The sequence below is a fragment of the Polypterus senegalus genome, chromosome 9 (genome assembly GCF_016835505.1).
Source record: "Polypterus senegalus isolate Bchr_013 chromosome 9, ASM1683550v1, whole genome shotgun sequence".
Classification (NCBI taxonomy): Eukaryota; Metazoa; Chordata; class Cladistia; order Polypteriformes; family Polypteridae; genus Polypterus; species Polypterus senegalus.
This window is the reverse complement of record NC_053162.1, coordinates 80942463-80963585: the sequence shown is the minus strand read 5'-3', so window position 1 is coordinate 80963585 and position 21123 is coordinate 80942463. Positions and strand designations below refer to the sequence as shown.

Sequence of the window (21123 nt, the reverse complement as noted above, 5' to 3'; positions counted from 1 at the left end):
ATTGTCTTTTATTCTATTTAATGCTTTGTGTATCCTGTATCTATCAGTTTTAGTGTTCTATTCAGGAAACATTTGTATACAATGTTGCACATACATGCTTTGTGTTTCTAAGACTATGTGAAGTGCCTTAAGCATGTGAAAGGTGCTATATAAATAAAATGTATTTATATCTTATATATAAACATCTATGTGTAGAAGTGTGTTTATCTGTCTGTCCGGTCCAGAATTGAAAGGAGGCTTCGGGCTAAGGGCTCCATCTCCGAGGATACATAAGCGAGGCGAGCATGTTGGCAAAACGAAACCTCCAAAGAAAGAGTCACTCGCTTAGGCATTAGATAGATAGATAGATAGATGTAGATAGATACTTTATTAATCTCAAGGGGAAATTTACAAATGAATACAGAAGCGAGACGAGCACATCTGCAAAATGGTATTCCATTTACTTTTTCTCCCGCCACTAATGCACAAGCGATACGAGCATGTCAGCAAAACAAATCCTCCTAGGAGAGAGATGCCCAGAGTAGTTCCTTTCAATTACATGACATCTCTACATTTCAATTTTTTTCTGACGATTTCAATAGTTTCTAGGACCCTGTGCTTACACAGCTAGTACAGTATATATATATACTTAGCTTTTTTCAATATTGGCTGGACGCTCGTAATAATATAATATTAGAAGCAGAGCTACTGGCGAAAAGTATGATTGTTGTGTGTTTCCTGCAGTCAACTCTGGCCTGCTTTGAGTGTGAGTGCAGGAGGCATGTTTCATAGGTATGGGCAGCAGCGTTGTTTTCCATCCACCAGTTCAGTGCAGTTGCTAGAGCTTTATACTTTTCACAGGTTCCAAAATAAGAACATGTATTTGCTGGACATATGATTCATTCTTGGGGCCACTGTAAATTGCAGACAGTAGCCCCTGGCAATATACTGATCATCACCAAATATGTATCACATCAGCACTTTTAACAGCCTGTTTGAGTTGTCCCCACTTGTCTCTTCCTATCTTCCTTTAAGGTTGCTTACATGGCAGTAGTGTTTTCCCTGTATGCTGGTTTACATGGATTCAATTGTATTTATTTATGGCCTCAATTACTTGTTTAAAATAAAATATTACATATGGAATAAACCTCACAGATCATAGTGGAACACTTCAAACCTTTGGCTACACTTGTCAACATGACTTTTCTTCAGGTAACTCAGTTTCTGTCCACATCCAAGAGGAGTTCAAATGTAAGTTAACTGGCAGCTCTAGACTGGCTCAATATGATTGGCATTAAATGTAAGTGTGACCCTGTCTAGGCGCTGTTTACTGCTTTGCTTTCAATGCTGTTAGGATTAGCTGTAATCCTGTAAAGAAAAAGAAGGTCTAGAAAACAGATGAGGTGATGGCTGCAAACATACGGGTCCTGGCTGTGCAAAATATTATCATAATCCCCTCTGGTTATTTGAACATCTGTGACACATTGTGGTGTTTGGTAAGCATTATTGTGTTAGGGCTCTAACAGAGCATTTAATTACTTGACTAACTGCCAGGGCTTTACACTGGGCAATTTTGCTATTCTTGTCATCATAAAGTTTAGGGAAATTGTTTGTCACTTGAATAGAGTGTCAGGCACAACCACAAAGACGGAAGGAGAGGTACTTGGAAGCAAAGAGGGGCTGTGAGTGTCTACAGTATATGAATGAACAACACACATGAAGGCATGCTCATTATGGTTGAGTGTTGTTAAGCACTAGAAGGCTTTCATAGCTGAAACACCCAGTAGAGGCTCATTTTTACTCTAATATTCTTCATTATCATCTCACTTGATAAGCAAAGAATGATGGACATATCAAGAGGGTCAAAGTGATAGGAGTAGAAGCAATGAAGACTTGGTGAAAAACTGCAAAAACCACACAGACACTGGCTGGGCCAGGTAAGGAACAAGGATAGGTGGAAATTAAGACAGCTAAGCTAGCTATTACAAAACTTCTTAACTGCTCTACAGTATATCTGTGTCAGTGACAAAGATACCCCAGTTTTTCAGAAGGATGCAAGTATAAAAAATATAACACATATGCATATGTTTTCAGGAGTAGTTTGGCTTATACTTAATTTACAATTTCATTTAACAGTTTCAGTTTGCTACAAAATTGGAAAGGTTCACGAATAAAAAAAAAATGAAACAGAAGAAAATGGTGAGTTAAAGGAATTTATTATCAACATTCAGATTGAAATGTGTTGGCACTGTTATGAGTCTTTGCTGTAAACAAAGCAATGTTACCTGAGGTGTGTCTAACTACAGTGGGTGCGTGTTTATTTATGTGTGTTAACTTTGAATTGCTAAAAAATTTCACTTCACAATAGTCTTCAGTTTCTGGGTTGATAGGCACTAATATCACATGACCACTTCTCTTTCTCCTCTGTTTGCTGGTGATAGATCCACTTATGACATCTTTCAAAAATCATCTACTATTCAAAATCATTTTTTTTTTATTATTCAAACATTGTAGACAAGAGTCCAGTTTGTCGGAAATTCTCTGCCACATGCTTGGAATGTTGGATTTTTGAAGAAAGTGCTTCTAGGACATCGTTCTGGTCTAAAGCTGTAGCAATTCTGTAAATGAATTTCTCCAGTGATTCAAGTCCTCTTAACCCCAAGTTAACACCACAACCTGAAAAAAGAAAAAATATAAATACATAAGGCCTAAATGAACATACTCTAGAAAAAAAATGGATCAAGAGCCAGAACAGTCCTTAATTTGCAAAAAATTAATTTTGACTGAACATGATATATAAGCATACACAATATTTTAGCACTAGCGAGATCAGCAAAGGACAACAGACTTGGTCAGAAAAATGGGACAAACGTAGTATATAGACATGCACATGGTCCAATCTAGAGCCAGAAGATGAAAAATCTTAAGAGTTAAAACCCATAATGCAGTCTAAAATCATAGTTAAAATAACAAAGTTGGTTCCTGATAATAACTAGATAGACATTTGCTAACTCTACAATGCGACAAGATGTCGTTTTTATATTTTAATGCAAATACTTTCATGGTGAGAGGTGTGCATCACCATCTTTTATTCAGGAGCTGGCAAACTAAAGCCCGTGGGCCACACTCAACCTGTGACACAGGCACGATAGGCCTGCTGGCTTTTCGTCAAAATTTCTAATCCTACTGTTGGCTGGTTTTAGCGTAATAAGTTACTATGCAGTGTAATCCAAAACTAATTAAATAAACCAGGCTTTTATTATACGAATAGTCAAAGTCTGCAGAGTTGTAAATATGCATGGTTTTTGATGTAGGCCCATCATGTATGTTCAAATGTGTTTCATTTTCTGTTCACAAAAACAAACCCAAACTCTCTTCTGATTAATGCAGGCAGCACACAATATACACCTCTAAAGGCAAGAAGAAATGAATCAAAGAGTTCTCTGCAATAGCAATTTCATTACATTATCTTAGGACATTAAATCAATATATATTGATATGATTTTCTTTTTGAGTTTTATTTTGAGTTAATAAGCCGAGTTGCCAGTTTATTAAGGACACACACAGTTAGGTCCATTAGTATTTGGACAGTGGCACAATTTTGATCAGTTTGGCTCTGTACACCACCAGAATGGATATGAAACAAAGTGATCAAGATGTGATTGAAGTGTAGACTTTCAGCTTTAATTTAAGGAGTTTACCAAAATCTTATATGAGCTGTTTAGGAATGACAGCCATTTTTCTGCATAGCCCCCTCCCATTTTCAGAAGCTCAAAAGTATTTGGACAAACTAATATAAATATAATGATCATGTTCAATATTTGGTTGAAAATCCATTACAGTCAATGACTGCCTGAAGTCTGGAACCTATGGCCATCTCCAAATGCTGGGTTTCCACCCTAGTGATACTTTGCAAGTCCTTTACTGCAGCTGTCTTCAGTTGCTACTTCTTCCTTGGACTTTCTGCCATCTGTTTTGTCTTCAGCAAGTCAAATAGTCCACTTCTTTGCTTTGAAAGGCCTTGAAAAGTCTAATCTGTCCTTCCTATGCTGGAGATTTACCAATAGTTTGCACCTTGTGGTAAATCCTCTGTCTTTACTTTCATGAAGTCTTCTCTTGAGTGTTGACTTTGGCAATGATAGGTCTACCTCCCGGAGAGTGTTCTTGGTTTGGTTAAATGTTGTGAAGGGATTTTTCATCTCCAAGGAGGGAATTCTGCAATCATCGAGCATAGTTGTCTTCTGAGGGTTTCTGAACCTTCTGTTGTTGCTGAGTTTACCAGTGTGATCCTTCTTTTTAAGAATGTACAAAATGGCTAATTTGACCACATCTTGTGTTTCTGCTCCCTCTCTAAAGGGGTTCCGTTGTTTTTTCAGCCTAATGATGGACTGTTTTTACTTGCATGGACAGTTCTTTGGACCTCAGATTGAGAGTTCACAGTGACAGAATAGGATTGTAAGTAACAAGCTAGTTAAGTCTGCAGATGATACCAAAATAATAATCTGGAATCTGTTGAATCATTACAGAGGAACTTGGGCAGCATACAGGCTTGGGCAGATTTGTGGCAGATGAAATTTAATGTAAGTAAATATAAAGTATTACATATAGGATGTAAAAATGTTAGGCTTTAATACGCAATATAATGTATGAAAATTGAAAATACACCTTATGAGAAGGATTTAGGAGTTGTAGTGGATTTCACGCTATCAAATGCCACACACTGTTCAGAAGCCATTAAGAAGACTAACACAATATTTAGTTTTATAGCACAATGTGTGCAATAGAAGTCCTGTGAGATTATGCTCAAGCTTTACAACACACTGGTCAGGCCTTATCTGGAGTACTATATGCAGTTTTGGTCTCCAGGCTACAAAAAGAACATTGCAGCACAAGAAAAACTCCAGAGAAGAGCGACTACAACAACAAAATCAACATTTATTTATATAGCACATTTTCATACAAATAATGTAGCTCAAAGTGCTTTACATGATGAAAAAATTAAAACAAGAGAACACTAATTTACATAGAATAAAAGTAAGGTCTGATGGCCAGGGAGGACAGAAAAAACAAAAAAAAAAAACTCCAGATGGCTGGAGAAAAAATAAAATCTGCAGGGGTTCCAGGCCATAAGACCGCCCAGCCCCCTCTCAGCATTCTACCTAACATAAATGATCAGTCCTCATTGTATTCAGGGTTCTCATGGAAAGACTTAATGATGACAGTCATGTGGACTTCTGGCCTTTAATCCATCAATGTAGGGACATTACGGTGCTTTAATGAGGTGGTGGTGGTGCAGTTCGCCACCGCAGAAAACCGGAAAAAGAAGAGAGATTAGGGGTTTTAACAACCATGAACAGTAATGATAATCAGGATTAAACTAGAATGAAGTTATGAGAAAGCCATGTTAAAGTAATGTGTTTTTAGCAGTTTTTTTAAAGGCTCCACTGTATTAGCCTGATGAATTCCTATTGGCAGCCAATTCCAGATTTTAGGTGCATAACAGCAGAAGGCTGCCTCACCACTTCTGAAATTAGCTCTTGGAATTCAAAGCAGACTAGGCTGATTCCAGGGCTACTGGGGATGAATTATGAGGAAAGATTTAAACAAAAGATGACTAAGAGGAGACATGATTGAAGTGTTTAAAATTATGACGGGAATTAGTGCAATGGATCAAGGCTGTTATTCTTAAATGAATTCATCAAGAACACAGGGACACAGTTGGAAACTTGATAAAGTTAAATTTGGCACAAACATTAGGAATCTTTTCTTTACACAGAGAACCATAGACACTTGGAATAAGCTACCGAGTATTGTGGTAGACAGTAGGACTAGACATGATTATATTTTAGAAGAATTAAGGGGATAGAACTTGTCTAGATTGTTCTAATTATATCATCTAGAATAATTCTTCTATTTTATGGAATTAATTGCCTTCAGAATATATACTGCTTCACTTCTTCACACAATGGGTTCTGAGTCTATAATAAACGACTGAGTTGTATGCTGTACGTGAAGCGGAAACCACAATGTCCTTCTTGAAAACTTTGAATGAGATTTTGAGACAATCAAACTAACCTGACACACTGAAGTCCTCTTTATTTCTTAAAGGCAGTAAGAGCCATCATTAATGCTGATCTTTTTATAATGGTATCTGAAATTAGCAATGCCATAATAATAATGTGATATTTGAATATGTGCAGAAAAAAAAGAAAAAAGAATGTAAAATACTTAAATATTTTCACCATTTGTAAAGGTACTAAAATAATCTTATTTGCCATTTCTTCAAAGCTGATGACTCCATTTTTAGAGGCATTTCTAGCATTCCAGTTAGCTTCCAGTTTACAAATACAATATGTTAAAAGTACATTGATAGACTATTATAAACTGCATCATTATAAAAATCTAGTAATGTAAGAAAAGTTTTGACAAGAATGATTAGGTCCATCATAATTTGTCCATAGCTATACAGCTAAGTTTTTCGATTTATCATGAAGTCAGGATTTGAAGTTCCCCAGAGAATAAATATCAAATGCACTGACTGGTAATTTATTGAATGTGTTGGTTGTTTTCTAAATGAAGCAACATTTTATAAAGTTAACAAATTTCCCACATACCAGCTTCTAATGATGCCCCCAATATACTTTGGTATGAACATATTTTAAAGTAACAGAGAGCATGTACCTTACTACTTCTATTCATACGTTTATCATATGATTAACCACTTTTATTATTTTACATCTTAATTTTCTTCAGTCATTACTGCCAGATCATACCCGGCTATAGACCAGCTACTTACCTGTATCAAAATTTAGAACTCTTGCTGCCTCTCCCTCGATTGTAACTGCAATGTTATCTCCCTCAATATATGCTGCATTAATTCTTCTGTGAGATAACATAATCTCAAATAAACGACGACTGCATTGTAGGTGGTGTAATGTCAGGTCATTCATCCGAGGCTCAATATCTGATTTGTAAGCATTGAAAGACTGGTGGAATATGTTCTTCATAATCTGAAATGCAGAGAAACAGTTCAAGCAGGTGTAGCTTTAGAACTAAATTGTTTACATTTTTTTTCAGTAGTTCAAACAATAAATAGAAATTCTCTGTAAGCTCTCTCTTTGGAGCTTGGTCTATTTAAAAATTTAAAAATTAGTCTAGGCTAAAAAGACTTGGTCAGGTATTTCGCTGGTAGAAGACTGGAGTGTTATGCTTTGCCACAGAATGGATAACAAAATTGAGAGTGAAATTATCAAAGCCCTGACCACAGCAAAGAAACTTAATTATTCAATAATTAAATTAATAAAGGCAAGCAAAAACAAATAACATTTTGAAAAAAGTTGAAGTATCAAAAGAAATACAAAATTACAGAATGCAAGTAGCAAAAATGCAATAATAATGCAAATTAAAAATATGAAGAAGAAATAAAAAAGTAAAATACTACAAAACACCAAACTTACCTTTGAACACAACAATAAAATTCAATCTCTGAAGATAAAAGGGAGTAGAAAACACTGTTTGGGAAACTAATTCCACTGCATCCTACAATGGTAGAAGATGTGTTTTATAGAACCCAGGTACTTTTCAAAAATCCTATCTGCAGCACCTTGTCACAGATGAGATGCATGACATGACATAACAAAAGGACCATAATAATGATTCATAAAGTAACCCTGTTTGTTCTGTAGCTTGTGCGGTACTCTCTGATTCTGAGGATTGTCATATGACAGTGGTTTGCAAAATTAATGAATGAGACAAAATTTTGGCAAGCATATATACACCAATTTAGGACGACTAACAATTCCCAAAGTTATCTTGATAGTCCCTAATTTGAACACTCAGAAGATCATTATAGAGGGAGATTTTTGTGTAATAAATCCTACATTAAATAAATCATCTCCAACTGTTTCCACAATATCTAAGATCGGCTCAGTAATTTCATGCTTTTCAAGGACCTTAACCTTGTGTAGCCTCTAGAGATTTCTCTACCCATATTAGAGACAATATTCTTTTGCTTATTGTGAGTATCACAGTCATATATAAATCCGCTATTTTTCTATCAATATATATTTTTATCATGCTATTGTTAATTCTGACCATGTTCTAATTGTCCAGGAGCTTAACATTTTAAATAAATCTATCCCAAAATGCAACTGTCAGGAACTGGGATGTGGCTATGCTCCTTAGCCTTTCCTCTCTCTTGTCTTTTGCTTCGAACACCTCTTATCAGTGTCTGCTGCATACTAACAATTGGGAAAACAAAGAAAAGAGTCAAGGATAAAGGTTTCACTGGATTATTTGCTCTTTCTTTATCAATCGCAATTTTGCCACAGACAATGGCAATTTGTTTTAGTGCATTTACTTAGAGTTCAGTATGTTCTGACCGTTTGGCTTTGAATAGGATTTTTGCATTTTGCTTTAAAACTGATTTCCTGGTGTAATTTTGTAATTTTAGTGTATACATTTTTGATTTATGGACTTAAAAAATACACTTTACTTTCAACATATCTGCTTCTTTGCATCTTCACTATAATGTGTACTATTCTTTAGGTACAAGCAGTCACTGGCATTTTACAAAATGTTGCTCTTTCTTGCAAGCATGTTGACTCGATACTTGACAGCAACTGTTATCTGAAACCAGCAGCGGATGAAGAGTTGTATTTAATTTTCTGCTGAAACTAATGCATCTTCCAAGATACAACACTTTTGAGAACACTCAAAGAATACTTAAGGGGATTATTTAAAAATTCATAAATGAGAAAAAGACAGCATTCAAATCTGAAGATAAAGAGACTCTGAAGGATGCACAGTGAGTGCTAAAGAAAAGACGAGTGAGACAAAGAAGCTTACAAAGCTAAAGTAGAAAACAAGCTCACACAGAATAACCTGAAAGACGTCTGGAATATACTGGGCATTTTTCCTGCATCAAGCAATCCAATGCTTTGTTATGCTAGAAGGGAATATGGACAAAGTCAACACTCAGAACCCATTTTATAATAGACTAGCCGAAGCCCGCCATAGCATATGGTGGTGTAAGAATAGGAATGGAAAACGATGAGAAAGGAATTCAGTATAACAAAGGCTTAGGAAACCACCATCGCAGTATAATGAAAATATCCAAGGAGCGAAACCAATATCAATGGTCGAGAGAGTACCTTCCTGTAGCAGGCTACGGAAAACATAGACATATACTGTATAGATAGACGCCGCATTCACTGTGTTGCCCAGTCGACACGATAAGTCAGCGCATCTGCCCTATTGCGAGAGGTAAAAGTGCCATTTAAACTAATAGAGGTAGATGTGGAAACCGGGTTTTCTGATGAAAAAACAATAACGTTTTAAACAGTATCAATTACATACAACAGATATTGGCAAATCTTTTACATGCAATTATTTATATCCATTTATACACTAAATACGTGCGTATCCCATGGTCCTTGAGTTGGTGGGCGGGGCTCTCTGTCTTGCGTGCACTCTCTGTCTTGCTTGCCCTTAGTTAGAGTTGGCGGGCAGGGCTCTGTGAGTTGTCGATCGTGGCTCTCTGTCTTGCGTGCGGTGTAAAGTCAATGTGGCTCAGAGGTGTATGTGGACTTTTGCACAGATGAAAGCGACTGAGGCTGTGTTTGGCGAGTTTTTGAGTGCCTCGAGAGCGACACTGGACTCGGGAGATCGGTCACAGTTGACGTGCATGGCTCTGTCGTGCGTATCCCATGACGCGGTAGGAGGGTTAGAGTTGGCGGGCGGGGCTCTGTCGAGCATATCCCATGGTCTTAGAGTTGGCGGGCAGAGCTCTGTCTTGCTTGCGCTCACTGTCTTACGTGCCCTCAGTGTCTTGCTTGCGCTCAGTGTCTTGCGTGCCCTTAGTGAATTATATATATAAATTTTCCCTCCCACTGCCACCTTCTTCCAGTGACCCACACCATCACTACTACATCAACAACTCCAACAAAGTCAACTGGAACAGCCAGTAACGAGTCCACCTCTGATCATCAGTGTGGATTGTCCATAATTAAAGACCAAGTAAAGAGACAATTGAGAAAGCTACATGCTGGGAAAATTGTAGGACCAGATGGAGTCTGTGCTTGAGTTCTAAAGGCCTGTGCTGTTTGGTCCTCTGTCACCTGTTCAGTCTGTCCCCAAGGCTCCATTGACGCTGCTGTGTAAAATATCCTGCATTGTTCCTGTTCCGAAGAAGGTAGGTGCCTCTTCACCTAATGGCCAAAGACCAGTGGCACTTAAATCTTACAAAATGAAGACCTCTGAGAGGCTGGCCCTGGATTATATGAGCCCTCTTGTGGCAGAACACCTGGACCCACTGCTGGTTGCCTATGTGGACAAAGATTGGAGTGGAGGATGCATGCATCTCTCTGCTCCACAAGACTTATTCCAACTTGGACAAAGCTGGAAGTACAGTGAGGATTTTTCTTTTATTTCTCCAGTGTCTTCAATACCACCCCGCCATCCTTCTTAAAGTGGTAAGCTGACAGATACGCAGATGAAGGAGACTATGATGTCCTGGTTATTTGTCAGGCAGACTGTAGCTTGTGTGGCTCAAGGACCATGTTTCTGATGTGGATGGGCGAAACACTGGCGCAAAACCAAGGAACTGGTCATTGACTTTTGGTGCACTATTCAAAGTGTGGATGCAGAGCTGGTGTAATCCTACAAGTTCTTATGGGTAAACATCACTGACATGGATAAACTAAACCAGAAAGGACAGAGCAGGGATGAAACTTGGAAATAATGAGTAGTGATTTAATCACATGTATGTTAGGATGTAATGACTGTATTTGGGTGTGGAGACTGGGTAGTCTTTTGGCCTTCAGATTTTGTTTTTTCTCCACCTTTAAGTAAACTTGACAGGTTATGTTTGTTTTTTTTGTCCTCACAGCCATTTGGTCTTATCATCGTACTTAAGTGTAATGACTTACAATACGATATTGTATATAAGGATACTACTTTTCTACTAATTATATGTCTATGCCATATAAGCTTGTATCAAGTTATTTATTTATTTATTTATTTATTCTTTGTTACCTATTCATAATTTTTGCCTAATTTGATTTGTTTGTCTTTTCTTGTAGGTTTCTCTTTAACATCTTGTAAAGCATTTTAAGTTACATATTTTGTATATGTGCTATTGAAATAAATGCTAATGACTCTGTTGTTGTTGCAATGTGGGTAGTGTCATCCTTCACATCTTTTACAACTGGTAATATTGCTTCAAGAGAGGCCCATTGAATCCACAAGCTAATTAAAAAGGGCAGGCACAGTAATAGGACACATTCTGGATCTCTTGGAGGTCGTAGTGAAGGAATTAAAACAAAACTGAGTGCCATTATGAATAATGCTGACGCAACAATGTTGTTTTTCTGTGACACAACAACACTGAGGACTTTCAGTGTATCACTGGGGCTCCTTTATGCCAACAGAAATACACCAGCATAATGCCTCACTGTGACTGTGACTGCCATGTCGAAAGATTTCTATCTTTTTAGTAATTATAGAGTGTGCTCATACCATAGTATATAGGGTGGTCCAGATCTAATTATGCAATTTTCATTACGCTATAACTTATTAAGTTTATTACATAGAAAATCACCCAAATAATCCCAGACCATTGAGAAATGTGCAAACTGACGCCATGAAGAATCGTCTTTGCGCAGAACTGGAATTGTCCCCGCATAAATCAAAGTCATCCAGATGATCTGGATCTGCATAATTAGATCTGGACCACCTTTTATATATATATATATATATATATATATATATATATATATATATATATATTGTCACAGATGTCCGGGGACACTGCCCGGCCGGGACGCCTGGATAGTCCCCGACTTGGATAATGTTACTCCTCGGCCACGAGAGGGCAGCCGCCCGGGGCTATTTGGGGGCCACAGGGATGGAGTTGGGACGCTCTTTATGAGAGGACGTGGCCACCGCCAGGAGGCGCCCGGACAGTTAGAGAAGCCTGGATGGCAGCACTTCCGCCACACCAGGAAGTGCTGCCGGAAGTAATTCCAAGGACACCCGGAGTGCTTCCAGGTGCTTTCCTGACACTTCTGCCACACCAGGATGTGACGTCAAGGGGAGCACCTGGGGCTCATCCGGGTCATAATAAAAGAGGAAGCCTCCCTCCAGTAGACAAGCCAGAGTTGGGAGGAAGGAGACGAAGCTTGTGAGGAGGAGGAAGGAGGTCAAGAAAGAGAGAAAGAGAGAAAGAAGGAAGAAGAAGAAAAGAAAGGAGAGGGTTGGTAATTGAAGGCATTGCGGTGCTTAAGAAAAGAAAATAAAGAAGCGTGTTTTGGACATTCTGGTGTCGGTCTGTCTGTGTCAGGGGGTGCGCTTTTCACAATGGCGCCCAACGTGGGGCCTACCTCCTGCTAAAAGGGGGGACCCCGTTTTCAAAAATATTTTGTGGAGGCAACCCCGCACAGCAGATGAAAGCGCATTTCCATCGCGGCACGCAAGCCTACGCCAATGCCTCTGAAAACGCTCGCAGAGGACCACGCCTAACGGACGTTTTTATTATGGGGGAGAAGAAGGGCAAACGCGCCCTGAAGATAGCGACGCCTCTACCCGGCGTCGTCGTTGAGGATGCACGGGCGGCGCAAGAGGCCGCCCAGCGACAGCGTATTCAAGAAGATGGAATTCGGGAGGTAAGTCTCGCGTCTGACGGTAATACGCTTGGTGGGACTTACCCTGCAGTCCTCTGGTCTTGTTTTTTAGTAGGGGACTGCCCAAATCCGTGTCTGTGGCTGAAGCACGCCGACCCGTGGAGTGACAACGAGACGGCGACAGGAGACGAAGAGGAGCCGCTGTCGACTGCAGAATGGCTGCAGGGTGGAAGCTGCCCGGAAGACTCTTCCCCGAAGGAGTCCGCTCATAGGGTGGAGGGAGCGTCAGAAGATATATATCTATACTAATAAAAGGCAAAGCCCTCACTGACTCACTCACTCACTCACTCACTCACTGACTGGCTGACTGACTAACTCACTGACTCATCACTAATTCTCCAACTTCCCGTGTAGGTAGAAGGCTGAAATTTGGCAGGTTTATTCCTTACAGCTTACTTACAAAAGTTAAGCAGGTTTCATTTGGAAATTCTACACGTAACGGTCATAACGGTCGATAATGGTCGACAACGTCCGCCATGTTGAACTTTCTTATTTATGGCCCCATCTTCATGAAATTTGGTAGGCGGCTTCCCTGCGCTAACCGAAACTGATGTACATACTTATTTTGATGGTATGACGCCACTGTCGGCCACCATATTGAATTTTCCAATGTCACTAATTTTCCAACTTCCCGTGTAGGTAGAAGGCTGACCCCATCTTCACGAAATTTGGTAGGTGGCTTCCCTGCACTAACCAAAACCTATGTACGTACTTATTTAGGTGGTATGATGCCACTGTCGGCCGCCATATTGAATTTTCCAAAGTCACTCATTCTCCAACTTCCCATGTAGGTAGAAGGCTGAAATTTGGCAGGCTCATTTCTTGCAGCTTACTTTGAAAAGTTAAGCAGGTTTCGTTTCGAAATTCTACGCATAACGGTCATAACGGTCAACAACGTCCGCCATGTTGAACTTTCTTATTCATGGCCCCATCTTCACAAAATTTGGTAGGCAGCTTCCCTGCGCTAACTGAAACCAATGTACATACTTATTTCGGTGGTATGATGCCACTGTCGGCCGCCATATTGAACTTTTCAACAGTCTTTGTTACTTATGGGCCCATCTTCAAGAAATTTGGTACGCGGGTTCCCAACGCTAACTGAATCCTACTTACGTACATATATACGTCCATAGCCTGCAGCTCAGTCATCGTGTGAGGAGGCATTGGGTCCCCCATCCCAACGCCTCCCACGTTGTTGGCTGCATGCCTATATAAGGCCGTCCGTCGCTCCAGTCTCTTAATTCCCTTCCTTGCTTCGCCACGGGATTCACGTCTCCCTGCTGATAACTACAGCCTTTTTATTTAATCCACGGCTTCTCCGCTGTTTTATTGTTCATTTATTACGATTATAGTTATTGTGTAGGTATTTTAGACTTACTTTACATTGTTCAGGTACCCATTTCCTTTATCATTCCAACCATACCCGCATTAACATGTCTATCGAGGTGATCACCATCGATCAAAGAACTGTCACTTACCGAGTGGTTTCCATGCCCAGAGATGGCACCTATCTTTTCCATTCTCTTTGTTGCATTTTGCATGGCCATATCAGGCTTACTCTTGATATCTGGAGAAACATTGTGTCTTACAGTATGTATTGAATGACTAGGACAGGTTCAAGGTGTGGACTGATGACGGTACAGGAGATAATTATACTACACAGGAGCACTAGAAGAGTGAAATGCTTAAGCCCTTCACCTATGGTTCTGCATGTGAGTTGATGGCTGCCGCTGAATTGTTCGGTTGTCGCTTTCAAGTGTACCGAAATGGCCAAATATTTTACACCTTTCGACAACCGCCAATGCCTCTTAAACATCTTAGAATTACAGGTGACGATTTCAGTAGTGGACACTTTGATGTTTATGAATGTTTAAACTCTCAACAGCTGGATGTGATTTTATCGATGAAACCGGTTGTGTGCTTACAACGCTTGACAGATGCCAAATGTCACTTCAACACAACAAATCCTGCAAATACTGTCGTAATTGAAACAAATCATGAAGCTCAAACCGATTATGACAGCAGCAATCCAAGCTGTGAGATTTGAGACAAGATTACTGTTCACATGGCCAACTGTAAGTTACATGCTCAAGAGTAAGCTCAGCGCACAGCTTGGTCATGTTACAACCGGAGGGCCGAACTGACAACATGGTATACAAAGAGATCCTTAACAAATAATTATTGGCATATTGTCCCACAGTTTAAAAGGTTTAATTTTCTTCTTGATAAAAATTTGAATGTAGTACTTCACGCTAAGCTGGTATTTTGCTAGTATATATATATATATATATATATATATATATATATATATATATATGACAGCAACACTCATAACAGTGACAAAACAATTACATTGACGATCATGTTACGTTATTTTCAAGATGTTTCCTTTTCTTTTTCATTACTTCTTTAACACACTACTTCTCCACTGCGAAGCACGGGTATTTTGCTAGTATAAACCATAAAGTTGAAGTTAATTTTTAAGACTATTTGATAAACATGACATATCTTGCCACAGCTTTACACACACTGTATAATGAAAATGGGTAGACCTCGTAACAATCTTGAAAATCAAAAAATTATGATATCTCTACAAAGCCAGAACGTCATTTCAGTTTATTGGAGATGTCTACATTTGAAGAAGCAAAAAAAGTATGCAGTTCTCCTGTATGACTGCAGAATTTGCATCCTACCAACCAATTTTATTATTGAATAACAATATTAACTTTCATTACTCAGCAATGATGGAAAAGGATTTTATATGCATACTTTCAGGAGATCAAATGAGGTTTACTAAAAATAGACAAATACTATCATGCTTTTGACAGATGTTCAATGTGTTATTTTCTTCTGCAGCCACTGAGCTTTCTGAGGTTGTGCTAGCACTTAACACAAAAATACCTTCTGATAGAACCTATTAGAGATATCTGCTTACTATACTAAATTGTAACGTGTACTGAAACTGCAAAACAAACAATTTCACTGTAGTCCAGCAGCATCTGTTCACCTTTGTAATATAAACTCTGATTATTTTACTTTAGACCGAGTTATCAGACATGGCTGCTGCAGTTATCAATGTTATTTGCTAGTGCGAGTGAACCTCAGACTTTCATCATTTGTAAGCATGCAGATATTCAGTGGATTGCAACAGGGAACTAAACAAATCATATCTCCATATTGAGAATACACAGGGATTTTCATTATTGGATCATATTCATCAATACCAAGGGTATTATATGTATTGAAGGAATTTTATGGAATCTGCAAGTTAAAGACTAACATGAATAAAAGCATACTATTTCCAGTTAAATGACAGGTTCAGCATTTTTTTTTTAAGTTAAATTAATTTTTTCGCAAACATACCATATATGCATTTGGCACGTGAAACTGTGTTCTACAGTTAAGAGATTTATGTATATTTTTTAAAATATCTTGCCCCCCCTTTCATTTATAATAGAGGATATGAGGCATTGAGCACTACTGGACAATAAAAGCTTGAAAATGTACTAACCCACGTAATATAGAAAAGGAATATTGTTTATCTGAAGAATGATATGGGTCTCTTACAATGGCATGAACATTCATTTGAGATGTCTTGCAAATGAAAAGCTTCTTTCAAGATCAGATGGTGGTCATTGATCTTAAAAAAACCTAATGATGACAGGACAAGGTTCTGCATGAGTCAGTAAGGCCAGTGTACATCATCAGGGTTGAAATAAGAAAATTTAGGAAGCCATTTAGATAACATCTTGATTAGAAAGGGGTTGAAATTTTTATTATTTTCTGAATCTTCTTCAAGGCTTACAATACAAATGTTTTCTTGATATGCCCTTTTTTCTTCTGCATTAATTTTAATTTTGAGGGTTCCTGAGTTTGAGCTGGAAAGCATTTATGTCTGAGTCATGGTAAGAAACACGAGACTGCAGAGATCAAACTTCTCTGGTAATCTTTGTCCATTTCAGAACATACATAAAATGGAGCCGCTCACATAAGGCGTCATCACATATCGAGAGTGACAGAATCCTGACTCTTTTGTGGCTGTATAAAAGTGTGAAGGCTGACTGAAGCCTCTTTGTTTTGTTATTTACAGGCACTAAATGCCACTGTTTTTTGTTCTAATTAAAATGGGTGATCTGGTTGGTACTCCATCTTTTTTTTTTTGCATACCTTTGTCTGCTTTAATAGCCAAGTTAAACAGGTAAGATGTTACAGATAACAATTACATGGCTGTTTTTCTTCCCTTCGCTCATTACGAAAAAAAACCTATGAGGTTATACTATAGTACCTTTCAAGTTAGGTGAACATCACAGGTGATTGAATAATACAATAAAATAAAATAACAACCTCCATATCAGAATGTTAAGGCTTTCTTGGAGAATTACTGACAGTTGAATGGGTTCTACATCCTGTAGGTGACATTGCATTAATCTGCAAGGTAATCATAAGATTCTGGCATATTTGCTCAAAAGAAATTTTCCATTAGAGGCAGTGTGAAGAAGCACACGATTTAAGCACCACTTGATCTCCTCAAAACTGAGAGATTAAAGGGACAGTGCTTCCTTTGTAACAGAGAGGACACATTGGGTGTTTGTTACCTAGAAGACGCCTTCTGCAGTAACGTTAAGAGTCACTAAAGACAAGAATCCCGGGAAAAAAGAAGGACTAAATGTGATATTGAGTGCATAAGTTGGCAAGAGTGTTTTGGTCAAAGTCTAAAGAAGTAATATTTTTAGTGTAAAATTGAGTATACACAGCTTAATTAATAAGGCATTAGCAGACATTATATGATGTTGCTTTACCTTTTAACATATAACCTATTCATTGGTTATAAATCTTCTAGCAGTTCCCAATCTAAAATTAAGTCTATTCATCCATTTTAAAGGTTTGTAAGGGTTTAATAATGAAAAATGTGAAAGTAATTAAAAGTATTTTCAAATTTCTAAATATAAAATTATACCAGGCTGGAAAATGAGGCCTTCCATGTATGGTTAGCATGGGAGACTCCTGAAGCAGGAGAGAGGTACCGACAGACCAAAGGATTATTGCCTTGGTGGTCAGGGAAGCAAAAATATGGATGTGGGAGTAGGTTGAAGAGACCATGGAAAGAGACTATCGATCAGGCTCAAAAGGGGTCTGGCAAAACATCAGATGACTCAGAACCTAAAGGCAGGGATTCACTCAGACTGTATAATCATAGTGAGAGCTGTGCCCACATATTTGGAAAAACATCAGCAGTGTTTGAAGTGCATGTGGGACTGCCCCGAGGCTGTGCTTTGTCTCCTATCCTGTTTGTGATTTTCAAGGACAGAATATCATGGTGCAGCCGGGAAGGGGAAGGAGTCCACTTTAGTGGCCTTAAGATTACGTCACTGGTCCTATTGGCTTCATAAGGCTGTGAACTCCAGCATGTACTGGAAAAGTTTTCGAACAGAGTGTGAAATGACAGGGATGAGAATCAGCACTTGCAACTGTAAGGCCATGTTACTCAGTAGGATAAAGGTGGGCTGCCCTCTCAGAGTCAGAGGAGAGTTACTACCTCAAGTTAAGGAATTTATGTACCTCAGGGTCTTGTTCACAAATGAGGGAAAAAGGAAGGTGAGATCAACAGATGGATTGGGGGGCAGGCACGGCTATGCAATCACTATACCTATGTGTAATGTTCAAGAAGGAACAGAGTCAGAAGGTGAAGCTCTTGATTTATCAGTTGATCTACGTCCCTACCCTAACCTATAGTCATGAGCTTTGGGTAATGACTAAAAGTAAGAGATTGCAGGTAGAGTACTAGTGGCCAAAATTAATTTTCTCCGCATAATGGATCCCTTAAAGATAGGGGGAGAACAGCAGTCATGTGGAAGAGACTTGGAGTACAGATGCTGACCCTCCACATCAAGAGGAGGCAATTGATGTGGTTTGGTTATCTGATACAGATGCCTCCTGGACACCTCCCTGGGGAGGTCTTATGGGCAGGAATAGCTATGAGAAGATCCCGGGGGAGACCCTGGGCTCGCTGGAAAGATTATGTGTCCCAAATGGCCTGTGAACGACTTACGACACCACAGTATGAGATAGCAAGTGTGGCTGGGGAAAGGGACATATGGGCCTCACTGCTAAGACTGTTGCCCCTATGTCCCACTTTGGATAAGTGGTGGAAAATGAATGAATAAAATTATACCATATAGTGATGTGAGGTACATTTCAGGGAGGACCGAAGTGGATGGCTTATTGCATCTGTTTTATGTTTTCTGGATTTTTCATGATTTTAAGCCTGACTTGACTTAATATATTTTGTGGGTTTCTTTATCAAATAAAGTAAGGCAGAAAAAAATGTAATAGAACAGTAAATCATGCTCCTCAGCATCCTTAAAGATAGTAGTCTTGATCAAGAATGATAATGAATAATTTTGATGGTTTTTTTTATGACACTGCACTGCTTATGGCTTTGGAAAGTCTTCTTTTGTTGCCAACTGTAATATAATCTGGCAGTTACAATTGCACTAGTGTGTATATAACATGAATCAAGTAAACAAAAATAATGTAAGACAGCTGGAGTGAAGTGAAGATCTACATTTTTTCATATGAATCTGTGAAATTCTTTATATATACCCATCAGTGTTCCTCTTTTGTTTTTTTGACATTTAAATATGAGTGCTTTGGCTTATTAAATAAACATTTTGCAAAAATTATGGACCTACTTAGCAGTTTTAAACAAGTATATCTGAATAGCTAATCAGTCATTTCTGAAACAAAATGATTAGCTATAATCACACATTTTAATTGTGCTTGGACATCTCCTGTTTTTTAAATAGTGGCATTTTGACCTGATTCTCTTTCATGATGGTCTGATGCTAAAAGCAAAACAGAACTTTCATTAACTTGAAAAATGGAAAATTTAACAGTGATTTTCACTATAGTATTTAATTAGCACCAAGTGAAATAGGAAAGATGTTTTAGTCTTAATGAGATCTACCTATAAGTTAAGCAATTGTTTAATGACCTTAAATTAGGCTAAATGTGTTCACTAAAATAGCTAATAACTTCCTTGTTAAGTGAATAATGATTTATTGGCAAACACATTTGGAACTACATCTTTCTTTGGCAGACTGCATAGCAGGGTTTGAAGGTGATGGACACTCAATTCTGCCTTGCAATATTCACTGAAATCTTACTGTTAAAACTGTAAATGTAATTGATTTTAATTTACCTCCACTTTAGAACAATCACCTTAGATCACCTCATGTTATTTTACTTTAAATAGTAGGTAGTATTATTGGTTGGATTAAGATCACAAAACAGCAGGGTGAAGTCTCATCAATGGCTATATGACTGATCACATTAATTAACTTGAAAATGATACATTGATATAATATGCTTGATATAATAGGCTCTGGTCATGCATTATCATGTGCTGTGAAAGTATACAGGAAATTTTTATTTCCAATGAATAATTATTAATAATTAATTATTTCAAAGTGATTGAGATAAAATCAAAGATACAATCAAAATGTGTTTTTGAAAAGTAGGAAATAGTAACAATTGAAATAAAGCTGTTTTTTTGAGGGCTTTCCTTAAATACAAAAATCTAACCAAACAAAGTAAAATTAACTCTTGATTTAAATAGAGTTTGAAATAAAAAAGAACAATCTTCAAAGTGTTGAAGTATTCTTTAGTCTAGAGTATTTATAGACAGAATCTTGTTTTATTAAATATAAATAATGATGTTAGTGCAACACTTCATGATGAAATCATGTGTGTCATAACAAAGCAACACAAGACATTGCTAGACACAAAATGGTGATTCCCCCAGACACAAAATGGCAGTCATAAAAATTAAAACAAAAGTAAAAATATAATTAAAATGAAAAGAAGTTAAACAATGGTTATTATAGTAATTTGAAATCTGAGGAACAACCATAAATAAGTTCTTGGAAAATTCATTGCCAGAATGAAAAGAACATCAGTTTGAGACCAACCAGCTCAAAATATAGTAAACAGCAATATACAGTAGCAAATAGCGAATTAGCAGGGAGCCTGATGTTGCATATCTCATTGATATTTATCTATATATGTTCCTGACTACTATAGTTCATTTGGTCTTCAAAAAGTATGCACTTTTTTAAAGGTATGAGTATGTGCATGCTGCGAGTGAAAGGTGCTGTGTACATTTTGGAAGACATTGGTTGCCAATACTAACAATCATTGAGCAGGCACTGGCAGTATTTAATTGGGAAAGTATTAGTATTAAATCAATTAATTATGGTACTTCAGCAAAACAAAATAAAAAAAAACAGAATATAATTCATGGGGCATTCTGGCTGCTTTCAGTGCCTTTGACATTTTGTATTGCCAATAGGCATAAATATCATCTTTTACATACATATTAGATAGATAGATAGATAGATAGATAGATAGATAGATAGATAGATAGATAGATAGATAGATAGACTTTATTAATCCCAAGGCGAAC

The 21123-nt window shown here is 37.9% G+C and overlaps 1 protein-coding gene across 1 annotated transcript in view; it reads right to left on the bottom strand.

The window, feature by feature from the left end:
- Nucleotides 1-598: 598 nt before the first annotated feature.
- Nucleotides 599-21123, bottom strand: part of si:dkey-234i14.6 — a 147763-nt gene continuing 127238 nt past the window's right edge. Inside the window, exons 4-5 of the mRNA XM_039763357.1 lie at nt 6776-6989; nt 599-2655 (exon numbers count right to left, since the gene is read on the bottom strand). Coding sequence (XP_039619291.1) covers nt 2477-2655; nt 6776-6989 — 393 coding nt within the window. The 3' untranslated portion in view covers nt 599-2476. The remainder of the gene's footprint in view (nt 2656-6775; nt 6990-21123) is intronic.